This window comes from Nycticebus coucang, chromosome 17, assembly GCF_027406575.1.
Source record: "Nycticebus coucang isolate mNycCou1 chromosome 17, mNycCou1.pri, whole genome shotgun sequence".
Classification (NCBI taxonomy): Eukaryota; Metazoa; Chordata; class Mammalia; order Primates; family Lorisidae; genus Nycticebus; species Nycticebus coucang.
This window is the reverse complement of record NC_069796.1, coordinates 23,141,423-23,161,926: the sequence shown is the minus strand read 5'-3', so window position 1 is coordinate 23,161,926 and position 20,504 is coordinate 23,141,423. Positions and strand designations below refer to the sequence as shown.

Genomic DNA, 20,504 nt, shown 5'->3' with positions numbered 1-20,504 from the left:
GAGCTGAAGTCGCAGCCTCCCGTCATCTGCCCTCTCCTCCCTGAATCACACTGTTGACTTTTATTCTAAGTGGAATGGCCTCGCAGTTTTTAAATTAAAAAGTTAGTTTAAAAAATGATAAAAGTAGTACATGCTCCTGTCAAAATTCAAGCAGCATAGAAGGCTATAAAGTGAAGAATTCCCTGTGTTTTTATGTGGATAACATTTTTGGAAGGCCACACAAGAAACTGTTAGAAGACAGATTTTCTCTGGAAAGTGACCTGTTGGCTTTTAAATTTACTCTGTTCTCAATAGGGGAAACCAAATTTTGGACTATGCGCAGCGTTTTTGTGTGTAGGAACTTTTAAAAGTTTGGGGGATGGTATATACCTTGAGAGAGGGCATGGCATACTTCCTGGGGACGGCCTGTGGCCTCTTGGTTCTGCTCTTGACCCTGAGAGGTAACTTGCCTGTTAAGACTTCAGTTTTCTTGGTTTCCAGAATCAGATGAGAAAGCTCACCCTTGCCTTTCTGTAGAGCTGTGGGAAGACTGAATATGTCTTTAAAGTGTCTTTGAAAATAGATGTGGATAAGTTGGAGAAATCCTGCAGACATACACGTATGTATGAAGATTTGTGCGTAGGAGCCTGGTGGTTTTCTTTCTCTCTTTAACCATTCCATCTCTGTGATAAACTATGGACAGCTTTACCAGTTGTTTTGATATGAAATTGAAATTTCACAAACTTTGATTTCTTTTTTTGTTTTTTATTTTTTTTATTTTTGGCCAGGGCTGGGCTTGAACCCGCCACCTCCGGCATATGGGACCGGCACCCTACCCGTTGAGCCACAGGCGCCACCCGCAAACTTTGATTTCTTTATTAAAATTGATCAATGTTGGCTCTGCGCCTGTGGCTCAAGCGGCTAAGGTGCCAGCCACATACACCTGAGCTGGCAGGTTCGAATCCAGCCTGGGCCCGCCAAACAACAGTGCCGGCTGCAACCAAAAAAATAGCTGGGCGTTGTGGCAGGTGCCTGTAATCCCAGCTACTTAGGAGGTAGAGGCAGGAGAATTGCTTGAGCTCAAGAGTTGGAGGTTGCTGTGATGCCACGGCACTCTACCCAGGGTAGAGCTTGAGGCTCTGTCTCAAAAAAAAATTGATCAAATTTGGGTTCAACGTTTGGGAGGTCTGGAGGAACAAGAGAAGAGGGACAAGACATGCGTGCTAATAAGCCTCTCAGACACGTGCTGAGATCATGTGAGGAATGTTCAGATTTTGCAGGGAGGAAAGTAAGCAGTACCAGGATAGCTATACTGGGCAGAGAGTCAAAATCGTCCTCCTCGCGGGCCAACCCACAGTGCTTTGAAAAAGCAGGTTTGTGACACACGCTACTGTGACAGTAGTAGTGTGACAGTCACTGTGTGACTCAGGTCCGTCCTTGTCATTTAATTTATAATGACCAGCATGTATTGTGTTTATGATTTAAATGCTAAACTTGTAGTTGAAAATACTCCTTTTAGGTGATTGTGAGATTCCTTAATAAAAAGTAAGGAAACAATTGCTTGCAGTTAAGAGAAATAGGAATAAGGTGACATTTCTCCCAAGCAGCCTTTTTTTTTTTCTTCCTTTTTCTCTCTCTTTTCTCCCTTCTTCAAATTATGTCTGCTTCCAGAAGGGTGAAGGTGAGAGACCTTTACCCTTTCCCTGATGTCAGCCTAATTTTAAGGAGGAATAAGAAATCATGCAAAGGTCAGTCTCCCCTAAGATATATACATTATTCGTATGTTTTGAAATTGATTTGTTGGGCTAATTGAGGCCCACCCATGTTAAATCTCACTCTGAAGTGATTTGGAACAAGATATCCTTGATAGGCATGGAATTTATGTGGAACTTTTCAGGAATTTAGTTTTGTACAATGAAAGGGGAAAGCATTAATGGTGAAAAGAATCTAAAACACAGGCTTTTTTTGTATCTTTATGATGGGCTCCCTTTTTGCTTAGTAAGTGTCTTTGGAAATAGGATGAGAGGAAATCAGAGAATCCATCTGAAGCAGATATGAAATCCCTGATCATCCATGCCACTATTTAAAGGACACCCAGCTCTCTGGGCAGTGAAAGATGTCAGTGGCATTCTGGGAGCAGATTAAGTATCTGTGGCTCAGCAGTAGGACAGGTTTTTTTCAAAGAACACAAATGAGGCTAAGTGTGTGACAGCTGATGTGGTGGGGTCCCTGTGTTCATTGCCCCTCCACCAGGGTTGCTTCACCTTGGAGCTCTACACAGTTAAGGGCCTTCAAGGGAGTAATTAGGTTTGGTTTTAAAAGAAAAAAATGTGAGACAGTGAGTTGAGTAGTTTAATTATACACTATGTTTGCATCCTCATTATCTTCTGTTTTGCTTTGAAAATGGTCAGGGCTGGAGAAAAAAGTTAAAAATAGTACCTGTTTAAAGTGTATTCGACACTTGTGCCTGTCCGTGTGTGCTTTGTGATCTGAATATAGGGCCACTCTTGGAGGTCAGACCTGAACCTTTCAGCGACCCCCTTTCCTACCCACCAGAGCAGTGCGATAGAGAGCCCGGATTGCTGGCCTGGCATTTTGGTGTGGCTGGGGTCATGGCTCAATGCTCTTAACTGATGCTCTTAATGTTAAATATGAGAGTTAAGAGCATCCTTCTTGGCCCTGCTAGCCTTGGGGCCAAGAGCCCTGGTGCAGCCCCAGGCCCAGGCCCCACCACATCCACTGCCTTAACAGCACTCCAGTAGCTGAATCCTCAGCCTGTGGTGTATTTTTATTTATTCAGGCTTGGTGTTTATACTTGGTAAGGAGAAAATGTAAATAGTAACACTATTCCCAGTCAATGTATGTAGTTGTAACTTTTAGAATGGGATGATTTAAATCAATAACAACAGTAATAAAACCTGAGCTTTGGTTTAGGCAGGGTTTTAAAATGAGGTTTCTGAAGGGATTGCAGTATTTGCTTGGAGGCCCCAAGATGTACTGTTCTAAACTGTGGGTAATAAACGGTGGCTCAGGCGTGTGGCCTTCCAACATGCAGAAAAAGGTCAGAAATTACCTTTGGAGGAAGGTCTTTCCATCTCATGTTCTATTTTACATTTAGAAGAGAGTGCCTTTGATGTTAGACCAATGTGGGTTCAACTTCTGGCCTGGCCATTCACCCTGCATGACCTTTTGAGTTGACTTTTCCCAGGTTCCTTTCCTCATCTGTAAAATAATTCCCTTGAAAATCATGTTTTTTTTCCCCTCGAAAATCTTGTGAAGATTGAATGAGAGAAGGCATAGTATAATCTCTTTTACACTGTATATGGTAAATTCTTCTATGTCATTATGTGTTAAAAAGTAGCTGCTGATGTTAAATGTGAGAGTTAAAGGAGGGAAAAAAAGGTCTAGAGCCTTAGACCTTTAGTCAGAATTGCCCTGTGTTATCTTTGCAGCCAGCTGGAAAGTATAAAGTGCTTTGATCATGTTTCTGAAAGGAAAAGCTTCCACTGAATTTAGGGAAGGACCAAAATACAGTTTGTTTGTTTTAAGACAAAGTCTCACTCTGTTGTCCCAGGCTAGCGTGCTGTGGCATCATACCTCACAGCAACCTCAAACCCCTAGGCTCATGTGATCCTCTTGCCTCAGCCTTCTGAGTAGCTGGGACTACAGGTGCCCAGCTAATTTTTCTATTTTTTAAAATAGAGATAGGTTCTTGCTCTTGCCCAGGCTGTTTCGAACTTCTAAACTCAAGCAATCGGCCTACCTCAGCCCCTGAGAGTGCTAGGATTACAGGCGTGAGCCATTGCATCTAGTCCAAAATGCAGTTCTTACAGGTTTGTCCATCAGGGCTGGAAATTCAACCTTGATGGTTAATTTTGGAGAAGAGATCAGTGCCTAATTTAAGGAAACAGGTTTGCGTAAGCTTCCCCTGCTCTGCTAATGAAGCAGTGATGTCAGGCAGAAAGGGTGGTTAAAATGCAAAGTAAGAGACTGTGGCAATGGTCAACTCGAAAGAGCTGTGATTTCCCCTACAAGATAGTGCAGTTTCTGTCTAATGCTTTTTAAATTTAGAGGTGACTGTGGGCAATCTCATAAAACAGCCAAATACTAGGATATGGAGAAAATGTGAGCATTAAGTAATCGTGCCCCAGCACACTCATAGATTGTAATAACATTGACCCTGAGTAAAATAAAACACCATTTCTCCTCTGGGTGTTGGGGACCTGAGAGTCCCAGGATTGAGGAGCTAACAGCAGGATGGGTGTGGAGATTTTTGGCAATAGAAGAAACCCATGGCAAGTTCTCCTGCCAGACTTCAGACTTGACCCTGGGTGAGAGAGGGAATCTGAGCATTCCCAGCCTTGCCTGTCTCTGCAGCCCTGGGTTTCCCCTTCTCCCTCTGCCTGGCGGCTGCCTCACACAGCAAAGCCACCTGAATGCCTCTTTGTTGGGTGGGGAAGAGCAGAGTGCTGGCTGGAGCCCCCCAGCCCTGCCCTGGCCACCCTTCCTCATTGGCTGTTAGTTTCTAGGTACTGAAACCATTGCTGGCCAGATGCTTGAGTGATAAGACGCTGCCCCCACCTACACTCTAGCCTTGGAGCCTTCCTTGCTTATCCGCACTCAGGAAGTCCTTGAAATAAGGTGAACAGAGAAATACTGCCAGGATTTCTCTGCAGATACCCCAGCCCCCCACCCCAAGTCCTCTGATCACACACACTAAGTGCTGCTATCTGTGTAAATAACCTTTTCTTCCCTATCTCCCTTTGCCCTCCCTGCTTCCCTCCTCCCATGCTCTTAGGCTCTCTCGCGTGATAAATAGCCAGGCTACTGCTCGGTGTGCACCAACACCTGGGAATAATCATGCAAAAATAACAGTGAGAGACTGCCGTGCGTCTGTTCTTGACATTAACTTTCCTCAGTTTGACAGGCTGCCACCACCAGCTGTTAGACTTATGGGTCTTTTTTTTCCACTGGAGATGGCTGCTTTCCTGCTTCCCTCTTTGGGGCTCTAATAGGTTGCATTAGCGTCCCATCCACATGATAGAAAAAAGCTTTGACAAAGGAACCATTGCTAAAACTGGCCAATATTCTATTCTGATGTTTTATTCAGAATTATTAGACTAATAATTCCCCACTGAGTTTTATTTTTTATTTATTTTTTTATTATTATTAGTATTTTTTTTTTGTAGAGACAGAGCCTCACTTTATGGCCCTCGGTAGAGTGCCATGGCCTCACACAGCTCACAGCAACCTCCAACTCCTGGGCTTAAGTGATTCTCTTGCCTCAGCCTCCCAAGTAGCTGGGACTACAGGCGCCCTCCACAACGCCCGGCTATTTTTTTGTTGCAGTTTGGCCGGGGCTGGGTTTGAACCCGCCACCCTCGGTAGATGGGGCCGGCGCCCCACCGTCTGAGCCACAGGCGCCCCACCGAGTTTTAAATGAAGAGGATCTGATTGGAGGTGTAGTAGTACTTTCTGCCTTCAGAAAGGCAGAAAGTACTACTTTTTTTTTGTAAATTGCCTCTCCTGAATTATCTTTGAATGTAGCAAACAAATCCTAGCATTTGGCCCCATAGGGCCAAGCTACATATTCATTTCTTTTTAGTTCAGGTCTCAAATATATTTGAAATAATGATAGTAATATTGATAGCAGTAGCTCCTCTGTATTGGATGTTACTCTGCACCAGGCCTTGAGCTCAGGTTATCTGCATGATCTCATGAAATAGTCACCTTAGCTGGATATTATTTCCATTTCATAGATGAAGGCGCCAAATCGCACAGATGAAGCTACAGCAGAGCTGGATTCCAGCTCTGAAAACGAACCCCGTCTTCCACTAACCCTGTACATTTTGCACTTGGGCCATCATGAATGGTCTCTTGGATGTGGTTCTACAATAACTGTTGTAATTTTGTTCTGTTTGGATGATTATTTGATTAGTGTCACATTCTTGCCTACAAAGCAGTCAGTCTGTAAGGGCAGAGACCCAGTCAGTTTGGGCATCTGTTGTTCAAGCACGTTGCACAGGGCTGGGCACACAGAAGGCGTGCGGTAATGAGTGGGTGGGTGTATGATCGAGTTGGGGTGAGAAGGAGAGTTTGCAGTAACACAGGATGATGCATCAAGACCTTAGAGGCGATCCCATCATTGCTATGAAATTATAAAATAGGATGGATTAAGCCAGTTGGCTGCTGCCAAATGCCAGTGTATGAAAGAAGCTGTATTTTCCCAGGCTGAGCCTCTCAGGGTTAAGTCCCTTTTCTTATACTTTTAACATACTTTAACCACACTTAGCCATGCATTTGGAGGGGATTACAGATTTCTGTTAAATATAGTAGGATATAAAAAGGAGCTTGTAAGGTTGTGTGCAGGGCTAGGGAACTGGGAACTGTAATATCAGACCTGGGCCTTTTTTTTTTTTTTTTTTTTTTTAAAGCCAGTGTTTACTGGACTGAGTGCTATGCTGTGCATTCAGTTTGAATGAACTCTCTCATTGAGTCTTCACTGCAGTGCCGAGGGAGGGTGTAACTGTCACTATCACTCCTATTTCTTAGGTCCAGACACTGAGCCTTGGAGAAGGCCCGTAACTTTCCCAGAGTCTACACAGCAAGTATGAATAGGGCCAGGTTTGAACCCACGCCTGTCTGCTACAGAACCCCAGGTTCATTCTGCTTCCTCCCCTGAGGAGTCCTTGTGGAAACTGCCACCCTCTGCTTTGATGAGCTTTGTTGGTTGAAGAAACTGTGGTTCAGTGTATGGATCACTGACCTGAGAAATCAGGGTGCACTGGAGCCGATCTTTTGTATATAAGGCAAAAATAACTACTGAAAGTCTTTTAAAATCCTGCTTTACATATGATACGTGTGGCTTTATGTTTGACACTGTGAAATACACAAGAGAACTGAAACCTTTGATGGGGGACATCTCCCACTGGGGGCATTACCATACAGGTGGCCACACTCTTTGAATTATTTCCCTTCCTCCCTCTTCTATCTCCCAGTGTATGTTGAACTCCTATACATTTTCTGCAGGTAGGATGCTACCCTTTTATGCTACCTGGGCTGCTGCTAGAGGAGGTATCTTCTTGGCCTCCCACAAATAGGGGCCACAGTTTTCCCTAGAAAGTGTAGTTAGGGCTGGGTGACTGACTAGCTGGAGCATTCTGTATTTGTCTCAGGAAAGACTAGAAGCACAAACTCAAGCAGCCTACTGGGCAAGTCAAATTTTAAGGCTGAAACAAAGTTCAGCATTGTCAGTTGATTCTATAAGGATGTGGGCCCAGCAGAGCATATCAACTAATAATTATTATTGTTATTTTTAGAGAGAGAATCTTGCCCTGGACGGAGTACAGTAGTGCTGTTATAGCTCACTGGAACCTCAAACTACTTAGCCCAGGTGATGCTTCTGCTTCAGCCTCTGGAGCAGCTGGGACTACGAGCACACCCAGTTAACTTTGTTTTTTAAAGAGATGAGATCTCACTATGTTGTTCAGGCTGGCCTTGAACTCTTAGCCTCAAGTGATCCTCCTGTTTCAGTCTCCCCAAGTGCTAGGATTATAGGTGTGAGGGAGCATACCTGGCTGTAATTAATATTTGCAGAGATAGTAGATATTTAGACTCTTTCCTTAATTCCTTAAATGTGGGTAAAAAAATTGAAAATTTTAAACAATAGCATGCCTGTCAAATAAAATTCCTCTGGAAATGGCTACAATGCTTCACCGGCTAGCTGCTGGTCGGTCCACTTGGTGACTTGTAGGGAAAAGGGGCTTGCAGTAGGTCACGCAGAGGTGGTCTTCATGCTGGGCTTCTTCTCCCAGATCTGGAAATCCCATGAAAGAAATTCCCTTTCCTCCTCTCACTTAGTAGTGCTGCTCATCCGGTACCTGTGGGAGTGGCAGGTTTGCGCTTCCGTGAGGAAGCCCTACAGTAAAAAAACTAAGGAGGAAGTTAACTGGTGTAAGTCAAAGATTTGAAGCTTTACGCCAATATCATCTATTTTGTTTAGGGGTTATAGACTTACCACATTGGGGTACTATTTATGATTAAGTTCACATTCTTAGACAAACTCTGTGAACCTTAGCTTTCTCATTTGAAAACATGGATGGGGCTCCAAGGTCCCTTCTATAAACATCGTCAGTAAACTTTTGCCATTACATATGGATTGTGTGAATGGAAAGAAGCACAGTTAACAGCTACCTTACGAGTATGCAAATGCATCTATAGATGGAGTTATGTTGAAATAGGGATTTGGTCTAGCACCTGTTGGGAAAGCATTTGTCGACAAGATCAGAAGGCTGAATAAGACATTTTGCAGTTGAGGGAGATGGGACACGAGCTACTTAGTGGCAGAATTGGGCCCACATCCTAGTGTCAACATATCCTACCCCTGTAACTCCTGTTGCGTTCATTGTCCTACTGTGTTCTCATCTGCAAATCAGAGAGTTGATTCTCCTTTAAGGCTCTTTTCACTTTATTCTGTTTTCTTGCTTGTCAGTTGAAGCTCGTTTGCTCTCTCGATATTAACGCAAGTTGTTGTTCAGGTGATACAAAGAATATTTTCAGAATATTGTTCCATTTTGTCTTTTCAATTTACATTCATAGCATCAAATTACAGTCATTTTACAGCTAACTATATAAATTAAGAAGTTGTTGAGAAGCGTGTAGAAAAATGCAGTAGAAGGTAGTTTATAATTTTCCATGGTCATCGTCTTTTAAGATTCTAGAATTGAGTCAAATTTCACAGAATCCTTTAGCTGTAATCCTTTAGTTAGGGGGCACAGGATTTTTTTTTTTCTCCTTAAATTTCCTCCCTCAGAACCCCTTTCTCCATTTGTGAGCTCAGTTTTAAAATAAGAACTATTGGTGTGAACTTTGATCCACATTAAGCTACATTTACACAAAAGCATAAATCACCATATCTGGGTTTTGGGCTGTTAAATGCTTTTCTTCTTTGGGCTCTGTGATCAAGATTGCAGAACAATAAAAAGCATGGAGCAAAAGAAGTTTTATGGCAGCTTTGAGAGCAGGAAATTAAGTTTTTTTTAACATGCAGATGGTTAAAGGCCTTTCTATTGCATCTTGGATCACTCAGGCAAGTGCACGTCAGTTTATCATTTTAGTGAAATGCAAACTGTAGAAATAGTTCCTTCAGTCATATGAACAAGGAGCCCACACAGATGTCTGCTTCAGCTGTTTAACTAGGAGCACACTTCCTCATATGACTCTCTGGAAATACGCTCTTTTTTTGTTTTGTTTTGTTTTTTTTTAAAGCAACAAAGACGGTATAATATTATGTCTGTAGCCAGTGGCTGACTACAAAGGATAATTCACATGGGAACAACAGAAGCAGACAGAATTTTATGAGAATGAGCACTTATGTGTCTTTTTTACATATATGATTTTTTAGCCCAGCTGATGATACACCAAAGGTATATATAGTCCTTTCGGCCGTGTCTATGTGTAAAACCAGGTCCTGGCGTGGATGTGCTTTGTATTTGGCCTTTTCACGACTGATAATCCCTCAGCAGTTGAAAGCTATTCTGTAGTGGTCTTAGAATGGGCAAAATGAATGAATGGGTTGCTTTGCCTGTTGGGTATATGCAGAGCCTTTGGTTTCATTAAGGGCAGAATTCTAAAATTTCTGTGAAAAGAACTCCCTTGCTGCTCTCCTGGGGCTAGGGGTGCAAGGAAGATATTATTGTAGCACAAGATCTTGTACTTGGCTGTAATTTCTATTTCCTGGATTTAGAGCAAGGGCTACTGAGCCTTGATCAGACTCATCAGGGATCTTTACAAGTTGAACCACTAAAGGCTTTGTGTGCTGGAGAAACTCAAGGTCTGTTGATGTTGGGCACACACATTTATTTCCCCTCTTACATGAATTCTGCTAAACTTTGCAATAGAACACTTAATTAGGAAGTTTATGCTTAATACATGTTAATAATCTCCAGTTTATGTGTTTCAGTGTGTGTAATCAAGTTTATATATTTTATATGTCCAGCAGAGTAAGTTAATATATTTTAGTAGTGATTTAATTTATGATGGTTTACAAAGTACTTTGAAAACCACTTTTGTCCAGCTCTTATACTTAAATGTCCAATAATGTATATGTTACTGTTTATGAGTGTTTATTGGAGTTTCTCCGTTGGAAAAAATGTTACAATTTTAAAAATAAGGTTTCGCTACCAGTGGGAAATAGCCTTCATTTTGTAAAGCATATTTCATTCACATCTGCTGGGGCTAACGGTTGTCCATGGGCGGATTTAGAACACGGAAAGCCTGCCTCTGATTCAGGAAGCTGGTGCTCTCACGTTTACCTGGTTTGGCATGAAAAGATAAAATGCTCATTTCTATTCTACTTAATGTTTTGGCACCAAACACTCAAAGCGTAGTATAACTGCGAGTGGAAGTTGGAAGGGTGATGTATTCTAGAAGTGATGTGAACAGATTGCTCAGGGACACGGAATGCACAGTACTGCAGTAAGCCTGTCTGTCTTTCAGGTTGACCCCCTGTTTACAGTGCCAGCACCACCGCCGCCGATCCCCAGCAGTCTCACGCCTCAGATTCTACCCTCCTACTTTTCCCCATCTTCATCCAATATTGCAGCACCAGTCGAGCAGCTCTTGGTTCGGACTCGTTCCGTGGGTGTCAATACATGTGACGTTGGAGTAGTGACAGAGCCAGAGTGTCTTGGGCCCTGTGAACCTGGGACCAGTGTGAACTTGGAAGGGATCGTGTGGCATGAAACAGAAGAAGGTAAATATGATTTATTTATTTTTATATATCTCCCCACGCCCTCTTCCCCCATGATGTGTTAATGTCCACCGAGGAGGGGAATTTCGGTGGTATTCAGAGAGGAAAGAAAAGTGGTTTTTATGCCATCTGGATTTGTATTGCAATAAGGACTATGTTTGTCTTCTTGTTCATGGATACTTTTACAGAGGATGAGTCAGTGTCCCTAAAAGTTATTCTCTACTTTTAAGGGCTGACATGCAAGAATGGTGAGAAGCAAGGTCAGCGTTTGCCTTTCTCCTAAAAGGTACTGTCGAAATTAGGAAGGAGATATACCTTCAGTTTAGTTTATTTTGGGGATGCCAACCACTCTCTCTTGATATGGCTTTTGTGTTGTAGAGGTTTATATTTACCTTCCTAATTGAGTGAGGGTTCTTGCACATAGCAGGGACCATTGTCATCATGTGGTTGTGGCCAGTTGGTGCTCAGAGCTAATGAAGCCAAAGTGAAGGCTTAAGCTTTGGTTAAGGCAGTCACTTCTCTTCTATGGCCAGAGACACAGAACCTTCCTTACCCCTTAACTTGCCAAACCATTTGGCAGGTGCAATCCATTAGTCGTAAGAGAAACAAGGTTCAAGAGAAATGGATCAGGATGAATCTGTCATTGCTATTGGAAATTTAAATCGGAGCATATGCGGTACTGATGGTGGATCTAAATCATGGTTGGCCACGTCTCATAGCCCATAGTCATCAAGCACAGAGCGTTTCCAATGGCCATTGTCATTAACAAATTCACCCATAGTGAAAACTAAGTACCAGAGAAGGGTTGCTTCACTGGAGAGTGAGCAGCAAAGATAAAGAAGAGTCGTCCCCTAGGGGAGCACACAAGGAAGAATAAGGGGAAACTTCTTTTTAGCTAGACTGGTAAGCATACAGGAAATGACGGTTGTCATTCTCAAGGTCATTTGGAGAGGAGTAAGGACAAGGAGGACAATAATAGAAAGGATGTGAGACTCAAAGTCATCCGTTAGTTTTCTTTATATGGGCGGGGGGGAGGATGATAGCCAAGACCCAAAGGGAGAAGGTAAAATGTATGCAAAAGAGGCCTGGGGAAGGGGCCTAGAGGGAGGGAAGGGCTGGGCTAGAAGTAGTTGAGAAAAAACAGTTAAGGATAGTGACACACTGCGGAATGGAAGACGAGAATAAAAATGAAGAATGAAAATCAGGTGACAAGTTGTTAGATGGCAGAAAATAGCTCAAGCTGTTTTAAGATAGAAAAATACAAAGATTCTTGGAGAACTTTTAAAATTCTACGTCTTGCATTAAATACACTCTTCTGACATATATTACATAAATACAAAACAGATTTGTAGATAGCACCAATAAGGAAGAAGAAAGAATTACATGAGGAGGAGTCAGAGGACAGGAGTGAAAGTGGTAGCTATGGTGGGCTTTCTTGTTTGCTCAAGTAGAAGTGATTTAAATTTACTTTTAGCTTTAGACATTTTGGGGGTTTGAGTCTCCTCCCTCTTTATCCTTTTAATTTGGGTTTTTCAGATATTTTGGGAAGCCATTTAAAACCAAGCTGTGGAACCACACTGGGAGAGAGAGATGTAGGAGTCGTCAGAATTACATTTTTCTCATTTTGTTCAGACACCCTCCAGGGATGGGGAGCAAGCTTCTGTTACCTGGTTGTGGGCTGTGCAGTTTGCATTCTTTTAGATTTTTCTGGAGCACAAGAAGTGGGTAAGGGTGATGCCTTAGTGTGAAAAGTATAGAAAAGGAATCAAGACCTAAGAAGGTCTCAGTTGATTGGTTTAGGTGCACATTTTCAGGAACTGAAAAAGCTTTGGAAAGAGTGGGGATTCATTTCCATGAACTTGAATGTCAGATTTTCTTGTACTTGGATAATTTCCTCATTAGGATGAAGCACTGTCTTCGCATTTCTAAGCTATAACTTAGCGCCTGTCAAGTTTATTACTGGCTAGGATTTTATTTATTCAAGTGTGGGCTAGGACCGAGTTCCTGCCGTGTGACCTCACTGGGTGGTAGATGATGTAAAATTAGCCACAAACTCTGGAACAGCTGTAAGGCTTGGGTTATTTTTCATTTTGCTTCGAGAAATCTGCCTAAGTTTTGACTTTTAACTTTAGCCTCAAATAAAAGATAGGATTATTGGTGGTGGGGGAAGAAGATCTGTGTTTAAAAACTACAGACAGTACATGAGTTGGTGTGGAATTCTGATACTCTGGGCATAAGCTTAACATATAACAGCTTAAAAAGCTGTTACAGTATTATTCTTTTTCTGATAGTGATATTCATAAAGCCTTCCACCCATAAGGCTATTCATAAAGCCTTACCTAGTCTCTGAAACACTGGTCTCCTGAGTCTGATGGAGCTGCTTTCATGTACTGTGATCCCTCCATCTCTGGGGAACCCTTTGTACATTCACAGGGTAGACTGGTAGCTTTGGAAGGTTTTCTGGCCGTGGGCAGCTCCAGCCTCCTCCTTGCTGGCTCACATGTTCCAGGATTTGGAATGTGTGCTCGTTTACTGTGGTGACAAGAGGGAGCTGGAGCTGTTAATAGAGTTATTCTTGCTGAATAAACTAAACTTCTGACCTCCTTAGACTTTAAGAACTCATCTTAGTGAAGGCCTTGGTCATAAGATGTGTGTTTAATGTGCAACCATCTTCAAGAGCATTCCATTTGCATTCCTCCCCCTCCCCCCCGAGTGCGTTGAACACTCTTGTACCAATTTAAAATTAAACCCATTTGACCATTAAGTTTTCCTTTTTGGGAAAAACACAGAGAAACACAGAACAAACACATTTGCATCCAGTTACTTGGTAGAGCAAAAAGAGGTGGATTTTGGGGTGGTGGTGGGGAATAAGTGACAATAGTTTTGTGGTATGAGGTTTCTCTGACAAAGAACTTCAAGTTGAACATTTACAAAACTGTTAGGTACCTTTGACTAATGTCTTGTAGATTGAGTTAAATGAAATCCTTTTCCAGGTATTTTCATTTTGAGAGTCTTGTATAACTGGTAATGTTTTCCACAAACCCAGTTTGTTACACGCATCACGTGTATGAGAAGGCTGTAGATGCCTGTGTTTTAAGATCCTAGAAATATTTAAGAGTTCGTATCTGCAGTCTTTAGGGAATAGGAAATATTCTTGTCATTTCTTTCGATGGTGTATGAAATTTAGTCCTTAATTGTTTCTCGTGCTTGGAATTCCTCCGTAGAGGAGTTGTTTTAGGCACCTAGCGTCTACCTAGTGCCCTAGTGTTACCGCCAGCTCCTGAGGTCCCAGTTGCCCAGGACTCGAGTTGTGCTCAGGAACAAAGTGTGACTAGTGATGTTCCCTCTGAAAAAAATTTGTGGCTTTCAGATCATGCTTAATAGGAGAGAAAAACCGTTACTGCATTTGGGCGTCTGTTCTACGCTGATCTTTTTTTCCTTCAAGGTGTATGCATAGAAACAATTACTCACAGATGTTGGACAGAGTTTCCTTAGCATTTCATTTCTGACATTTGGGACACACATGCCTGTGTATGGTTGTTTGAAAATTTGCTCCTTTTTTGGGGGAAAAAAAAGCAAAAAAGCAAGAAAACAAAAAGAAAAATCAGAAAAAACATGCTGGATACAGTAATATATGTAAATACATATGTGTTGAACTCAGCTTTTTAGCTCTTCTGAATGTTTTCTTTCGATCTTTATTGAATCACTTTTCTTATTGGCTTATTCATTTATGTTTTTGGTCATACCAGAGACCATTCTCGGTTCACCTGTCTCTATAATTCACCCGATGACTGTTGTCCACCACTGCTCTGTCACTCAGGCATTCTGACCCCTTCACTTTCCTACTGATAGGAAGCAAAGCCACAGCAGAAAAGGAAGTGAGAAAAAGAAAACTGGTATCTGGTAGTGATGGCCTTTTAAGCATCCGTGCACAGGTGTCCAACTTGCAGCCCGTGGGCCTCGTGTTGATTTTGTGAAGACTGTTATTGCTTATTTGTGGTGTTGCTTATCACACAAAGTAAGCAGGGAGGCTCTTTTTTTTTTTTTTTTTTTTTCCCTGCTAATCAGCTTTCATTAGTTTTTGTGTATTTAATGTGTGATCCAAGAAAACTCTTGTTCTTCCAGTGTGCCGCAGAGAAAGAAAAAGGTGGGCACCCCAATCCTACCACAGTTGTTTTCAGTGTCATGTCTTTGAATCATTTAGGGACCTTTAAAAACAGGCTGATGCCCAGGCACTGCCCCAGGCACTTAATTGGTCTGGATAGACATTTTGGTCTGGTTTGGTGACCTGGCGTTGATGGTTTTTCAAAGCTCTGCCGTGATTCTAATGTAAAAAGAAGGTTAAGAACCGCTATCTCAGGAAAGAGTGGATGGCCTGGCCCTTTGCAAGTTCCTTGACCTTTTGCCTTTAAGGAAGCCACATTTGTTAGTGCCTCACTTTCCCAGGTGGAAGATGAGCAGGGACAACTGCCCTGTTTTCCTCCCAGAGTAGACAGTGTCTACCCAGATGCTGTAGCGTGGCTGGTGAGCATGTTGCTGCAGTCACTGAACTAATGAGAAAGAGCGGCCAGAGGTACCTTCAGCAGGAACTCTACAGAGAATCCGAGGGCCTTAATGGACAACCATGGGTACCACGCTTAATATGGTGGCAGTGGACTTTCATATGTCTCCCAACATAAATAAGGTAGTGTTTAAATATGCAATGGAGGGGGTTTCAAGGTAAAAGGCAAATGGTCCTGCATGTCTGAGGGTGAATCTAACTGACGCATGGTGTTGTCACGCCTACTCTGTTACTTACTGATCTTACTACTTAACATAGAACATTTCTTTTTACATTCTGATTAATTTGAGATAGGATTAAATGTTAATCCTAGCTTGCTTTGTATTTTCAGTAACTGATCATGAAGAGTTGGTGTAATACTTTACTGAATGAAATATTATTTATTGAGGTATATCCTACTGATTTTATAAATTGAATTTTGACTGACACAGGGAAGATCACTTTTAACTCATGTATTTCATAACCCTCCAAATCAGTGATGGGTACTTTCAGTGCAGTGATGGGAACTTTAAGATAAGTAATGGATATCCTATCACTCTTGTACTAAATGGAGATAAACCAGCCCCTCAGTATGTGAGTTTGGTAGGTAAGTATGGTGGTTTAATCACTGTGCTAATAAGAAAAAGGGTCCAGCCTTGATCGTCAGTGTAAAGTTTTCCCTCACCTTCCTGGGCCGTCTTGCAGTGAGGGTTGTCAGTGAAAGTGTGGTTGGTTCCTGGAGGTCCGTCACTATTGGTGGCAGAGCCACTCAAAGGTGGCAGTGCACTTACTTACGTGCACTAGCGCCATCCACTTTCACATGGAAAAACCAACATGGAAAAACCAACCCAACCATATACCATCCCTGATTATTCTGAGTATAATGGTAAATTTTTTTTTAAATAAAAATAAAATTGGGTTAAGGTATATAATAAACAACAAACTCATCAAAATATTTTCTTTTTAAGATGACTGAAACTAGATGATGTGTGGTGGCACTATGTGTAATCCCAGCACTTTGGGAGGCTGAGGCAGGAAGGTCTCTTGTAGCCAGAAGTTCAAGACCAGCAAGGGCAACATAGCGAGACCACAGAAATTTCTTATTTTTTGTAAGAAATATAAAAACTCAGCTGAGTACGGTGGCTCACAGCTGTAGTTTCAGCTATGTGGGAGGTTGAGGAGGAAGAATCACTTGAGCCCAGAAGTTTAAGAATATACATAATTCTTAAAAAAAAATAAAAAGAATATATATATATATATATATATGAAACTAATGTTACCAGCCTCACAGAAACAATGTAGAGAGCAAAAATGGAGGACAGATCTTCAAATAGGCATAGAGTAGACAAGTCAATAAAGATTTGTTGAATGAAGGAGAGAAAAGGGTTTGTACTGTTTTCCTGGGTGTTGCTTTACTCTTGGCTCTACTCGTTTTATGGTTTCCTGATGTGGTAATGTGGCCAAAATTGGTATATGACAAGTAATTTGGTTTTTTTTTTTTTTAATTGATTGTGATTGTGTGTTTTGCTGGAAAGCAACAACATAGTAATGTAACCTCTTGTCAATGTGAAAAATAAGCTGCTATTAGGGAGGAGTCAGCTGAATGTTTTTAGACCAACTATTTGGTTTTTTAGTGTCATTTGGGTAGTATCTTAGTGATGACATTTGGTGGTAAATAATGAAATAATAAAGTTTGAACTTACTGTGTAAAGGCATTGGTTCCTTTTTGTTGGTTCACATTGTAGCCCAGCTTATTCTTACATGTGAATACAGAATGTAAAACATTTAAAAGTAATCTCTTAGGATTTAGGTACCGTAAATGACTTAATTATTTTATAAGGTGTGGGTGTGGGGGGAGTATTGTCCCATCTGCTTGTTTATCTTTAACTTGTAAAGAAGGAGTTGGTAAGAAAGTCTTGAAAGTGTCTTAACATCACAGTGACTTTAAACTGAAGATAATATTGTCTAATTACCAAATGGAGACTGGTTGCAAAGAATAGCTATTGGCCGGTGTAGGCGTAATGACTAAAGTATTTCACTGACCATTTTTAAACAATTTGTGTAAAAGTTTTATTGAGATATTATCACATAACATACAATCTACCCATTTAAAGAGTATAATTCAGTGGTTTTTAACTTATTCAGAGTCATATTACTGTCACTGGAATTAATTTCAGATCATTTAATAACTCCAAAAGAAACCCTAATCCATTAGCAGTCACTACCCCTTACCCAGTCCCCCCATTTCATTGACTTTTACATCTTTGTCTCTTTTTATTTTTTGAGACGAGAGTCTCACTCTATTGCCCTCAGCTAGAGTGCCATGGCATCAACCTAGCTCACAACAACCTCTTAAAACTCCTGGGTTCAAGTGATCCTCCTGCCTCGGCTTCTCTAGTAGCCTGGACCACCAGTGTGTGCCATACGCCTGGCTAATTTTTCTATTTTCAGTAAGGATGGAGTCCTGCTCTTGGTCAGGCTGATCTCGAACACCTGAGCTCAAGGCAGCCTCCTGCCTTAGCCTCCTAGAGTGCTGAGATTACAGACTGGAGCTGGCCTAGATCTTTGTCTTGATTCATTGTTGGTTTTATGTGTAAACATGTATATGGACAAGAGAAGGCACAGATTTGTTGAGTCCTTCCTCTGTGCCAGGCATTGTGCTAGGCCTGCTTGCCAGGTAATGTTTTCCTTTAATCCTCAGAACAAAATCCCAAATAAGCTCACTATTGTTGCCTGTATGTTAATGAAGGAGATTCACTTGTGCCAGCAGCACATTTGGTGAGTAGAGGAGTCTGGATTTGAACCCACTGCAGTTGAACTTCTAGCTCCCTTGCTCTTCACTTCCTTCCTGGGAGTTCTGGGTTTGGATTCCTGTGTATCACTGCTCAAAAGCTCCTGAGTATTTTACAAAGTGCTCTTTGGAAAGAGGGAGTCAAACATGATGTAATAACTGGAGTTTATTTTAAAGCATGGAATGAGAGGAATTTCTTTATGGTTCTCCGGCATCTGATTTTGGCAGGAGGACTTGAATCAGCTTCAGCTGGGTTGATGTATGCAAACCGTCCCTTTCAGCCCCTCTATGCTGTGAGCTGCTTAAGCGCACACGTTCCATCTGTTTTGCTCCCTGTTGGATCCCCAGCGCCTGGCACAGAGTAAGCACGCCATACATATTTGCTGAATGTTGAATAAATTCGTAGAACAAAGTGATACGGTCTTGTTACCTGTTTAAGTTTTAGTAATGTAGCTTTCTAGTCAGGAATATGTTCCTTTTAAATTAAGTTAGACAATTGAAAACGTAATTTGAGAAAACTACCTTGTCACTGATTTTTCAATATCCGTTATAAAAGCTGCTTCATGTTATTATATTTCCTCTTCCAACCTTGCTATTGTTTGGTTAATCAGCACACAAAAAAAGGAGGAACAAAATATTTGGCATGCTTTTTCCCTTAAATCATTCATCTCCTCAGTGTGATTTTTGTTTTCTGATTGTAAAAGGAATACATGGCCACGTTGTAGGACCTTTCTGGAAGAAAAGTAAAAATATAGAAGGGAAAAATTATAATCTCACTGTTTAGCTGACTACTTTTAATCTGCTAGTTTTCCTTCTTAGCTTTCTTTTTTTTAATCACTTAACTGCAGGTAGTATTGTACAGCAGATCTCTGGAACTCAATCATCTTGCACAGTTAAAACTTAACACAGATGGGAAATAGTCAAATAGCGATTTCCTATTTACCTTTACCTCTAGCCCCTGGTAATTACCATTCTACTGTGCCCCTATGTGGTTGACTAGATGCCTTAGAACGTGGAATCCCAGGTGATAAGCTTATGCATTTACCATAATAGTTCATCCACGTTGCCCTGTATTGCAAGATATCCTTTGAAGAAGCGTATTGATATTCCATTGTGTGTATATTCCTCCTCCTTTTCTTTGTCCATTCATCCATCAAAGGAAACTCAGGTTGTTTCCAAGTACCATTGTGAATAGTAATGCAGTGAACACGGGAGTGCAGATACCTCTTCAACATCCAGAATTCAAATCTTTTAGGTAACTGCACAGAAGTAGCACTGCTATCTTTTAATTCTTTAATGATGACCACCCTAACAGGTGTGAGGTGACACCTGCTTTTCCCCCATGGTTGTGATGCCGAGCATCTTTTTGCGTCCTTGCTGGCCATTTATGTATCTTCTTTGGAGAAATGTCTGTTCAAGTCTTTTGCCCATTTTTAAATCGAGTTATTTGGGATCTTTTTGCTATTGACTTGAAGGAGTTCCTTATATATTTTAGATGTTAACCTATTACCAAATACAGATTTTGCGTATATTTCCTCCCGTTAATTAGGTTGCCTTTTCAACTTTTATTAGTTGTTTCTTTTACTGTGCAGATACTTTTTAGTTTTACGTAGTTCCACTTGGCTGTGGGTTTGGACAAACGTATAGCAACATGTATTCACCATGTAGTATCACACAGAGTATTTTCACGGCCCTAACAATCCTCGTTTCTCCAGCTTTTCATCTCTGCCTTCCCTCTCACCCCTGGCAGCCAATGGTCTTTTTATTGTCTCCAATGCTTTGCTCTTTCTTAGAACATCATATAGTCGGCACCATAGAGCATGTAGCCCTTTCAGATTGGCTTCTTTAAGTGAGCAATATGCATTTGAGTTCCTTCCATATCTTTCTGTGGCTGATATTTCATTTCTTCTGAGTTCTAAATATTATGCTATTGTCTGGATGTGTCACTATTTATCCTTTCGGTACTGAAGGATGTCTTAACAACTTCTAAGTTTGGCAGTTATCATTAATAGCATTACTGTAAATATCTATGTGGAAGTTTTTGTGTGGACATAAAGTGTTCATCTCCTTTGGGTCGATATCAGGGAGTGCAGTTGCTAGATCGTACGGTAAGAGTATGTTCAATTTATTAGGAAACTGTCCAGCCGTCTCCCAGAGTGCTTGTAGCACTTTGCATTTCCACCAGCAATGAATACGAGTTCCTGGTGTATCTTTGTCAGCAGTGTGATTGTTCGTGTTCTGGATTTTGGTCATTCTAATAGGTGTATGGTGGCATCTCATTGTGTTAATGTGAACTTCCCTGATGACATATGTTATGGGGCCTCTTTTTGTATGTTTTTTTGCCATCCGATATCTTCTTGGGTGAGCTCTCTGTTAAGGTCTTTGGCCCATTTTCAAAATAGGGTTGTTTGTCTTCTTAAAAGACCTTTAAAAGGTCTTTGTAT

At 41.4% G+C, this 20,504-nt stretch overlaps 1 protein-coding gene across 3 annotated transcripts in view; it reads left to right on the top strand.

The window, feature by feature from the left end:
- The window catches only part of ZNF608 (zinc finger protein 608), a 112,570-nt gene that overhangs the window by 38,133 nt on the left and 53,933 nt on the right, over window positions 1-20,504 (top strand). For all 3 annotated transcript variants that reach the window (XM_053567068.1, XM_053567066.1, XM_053567067.1), the window contains one exon: window positions 10,477-10,732. In XM_053567068.1, the coding sequence (XP_053423043.1) occupies window positions 10,477-10,732 (256 nt within the window). The remainder of the gene's footprint in view (window positions 1-10,476; window positions 10,733-20,504) is intronic.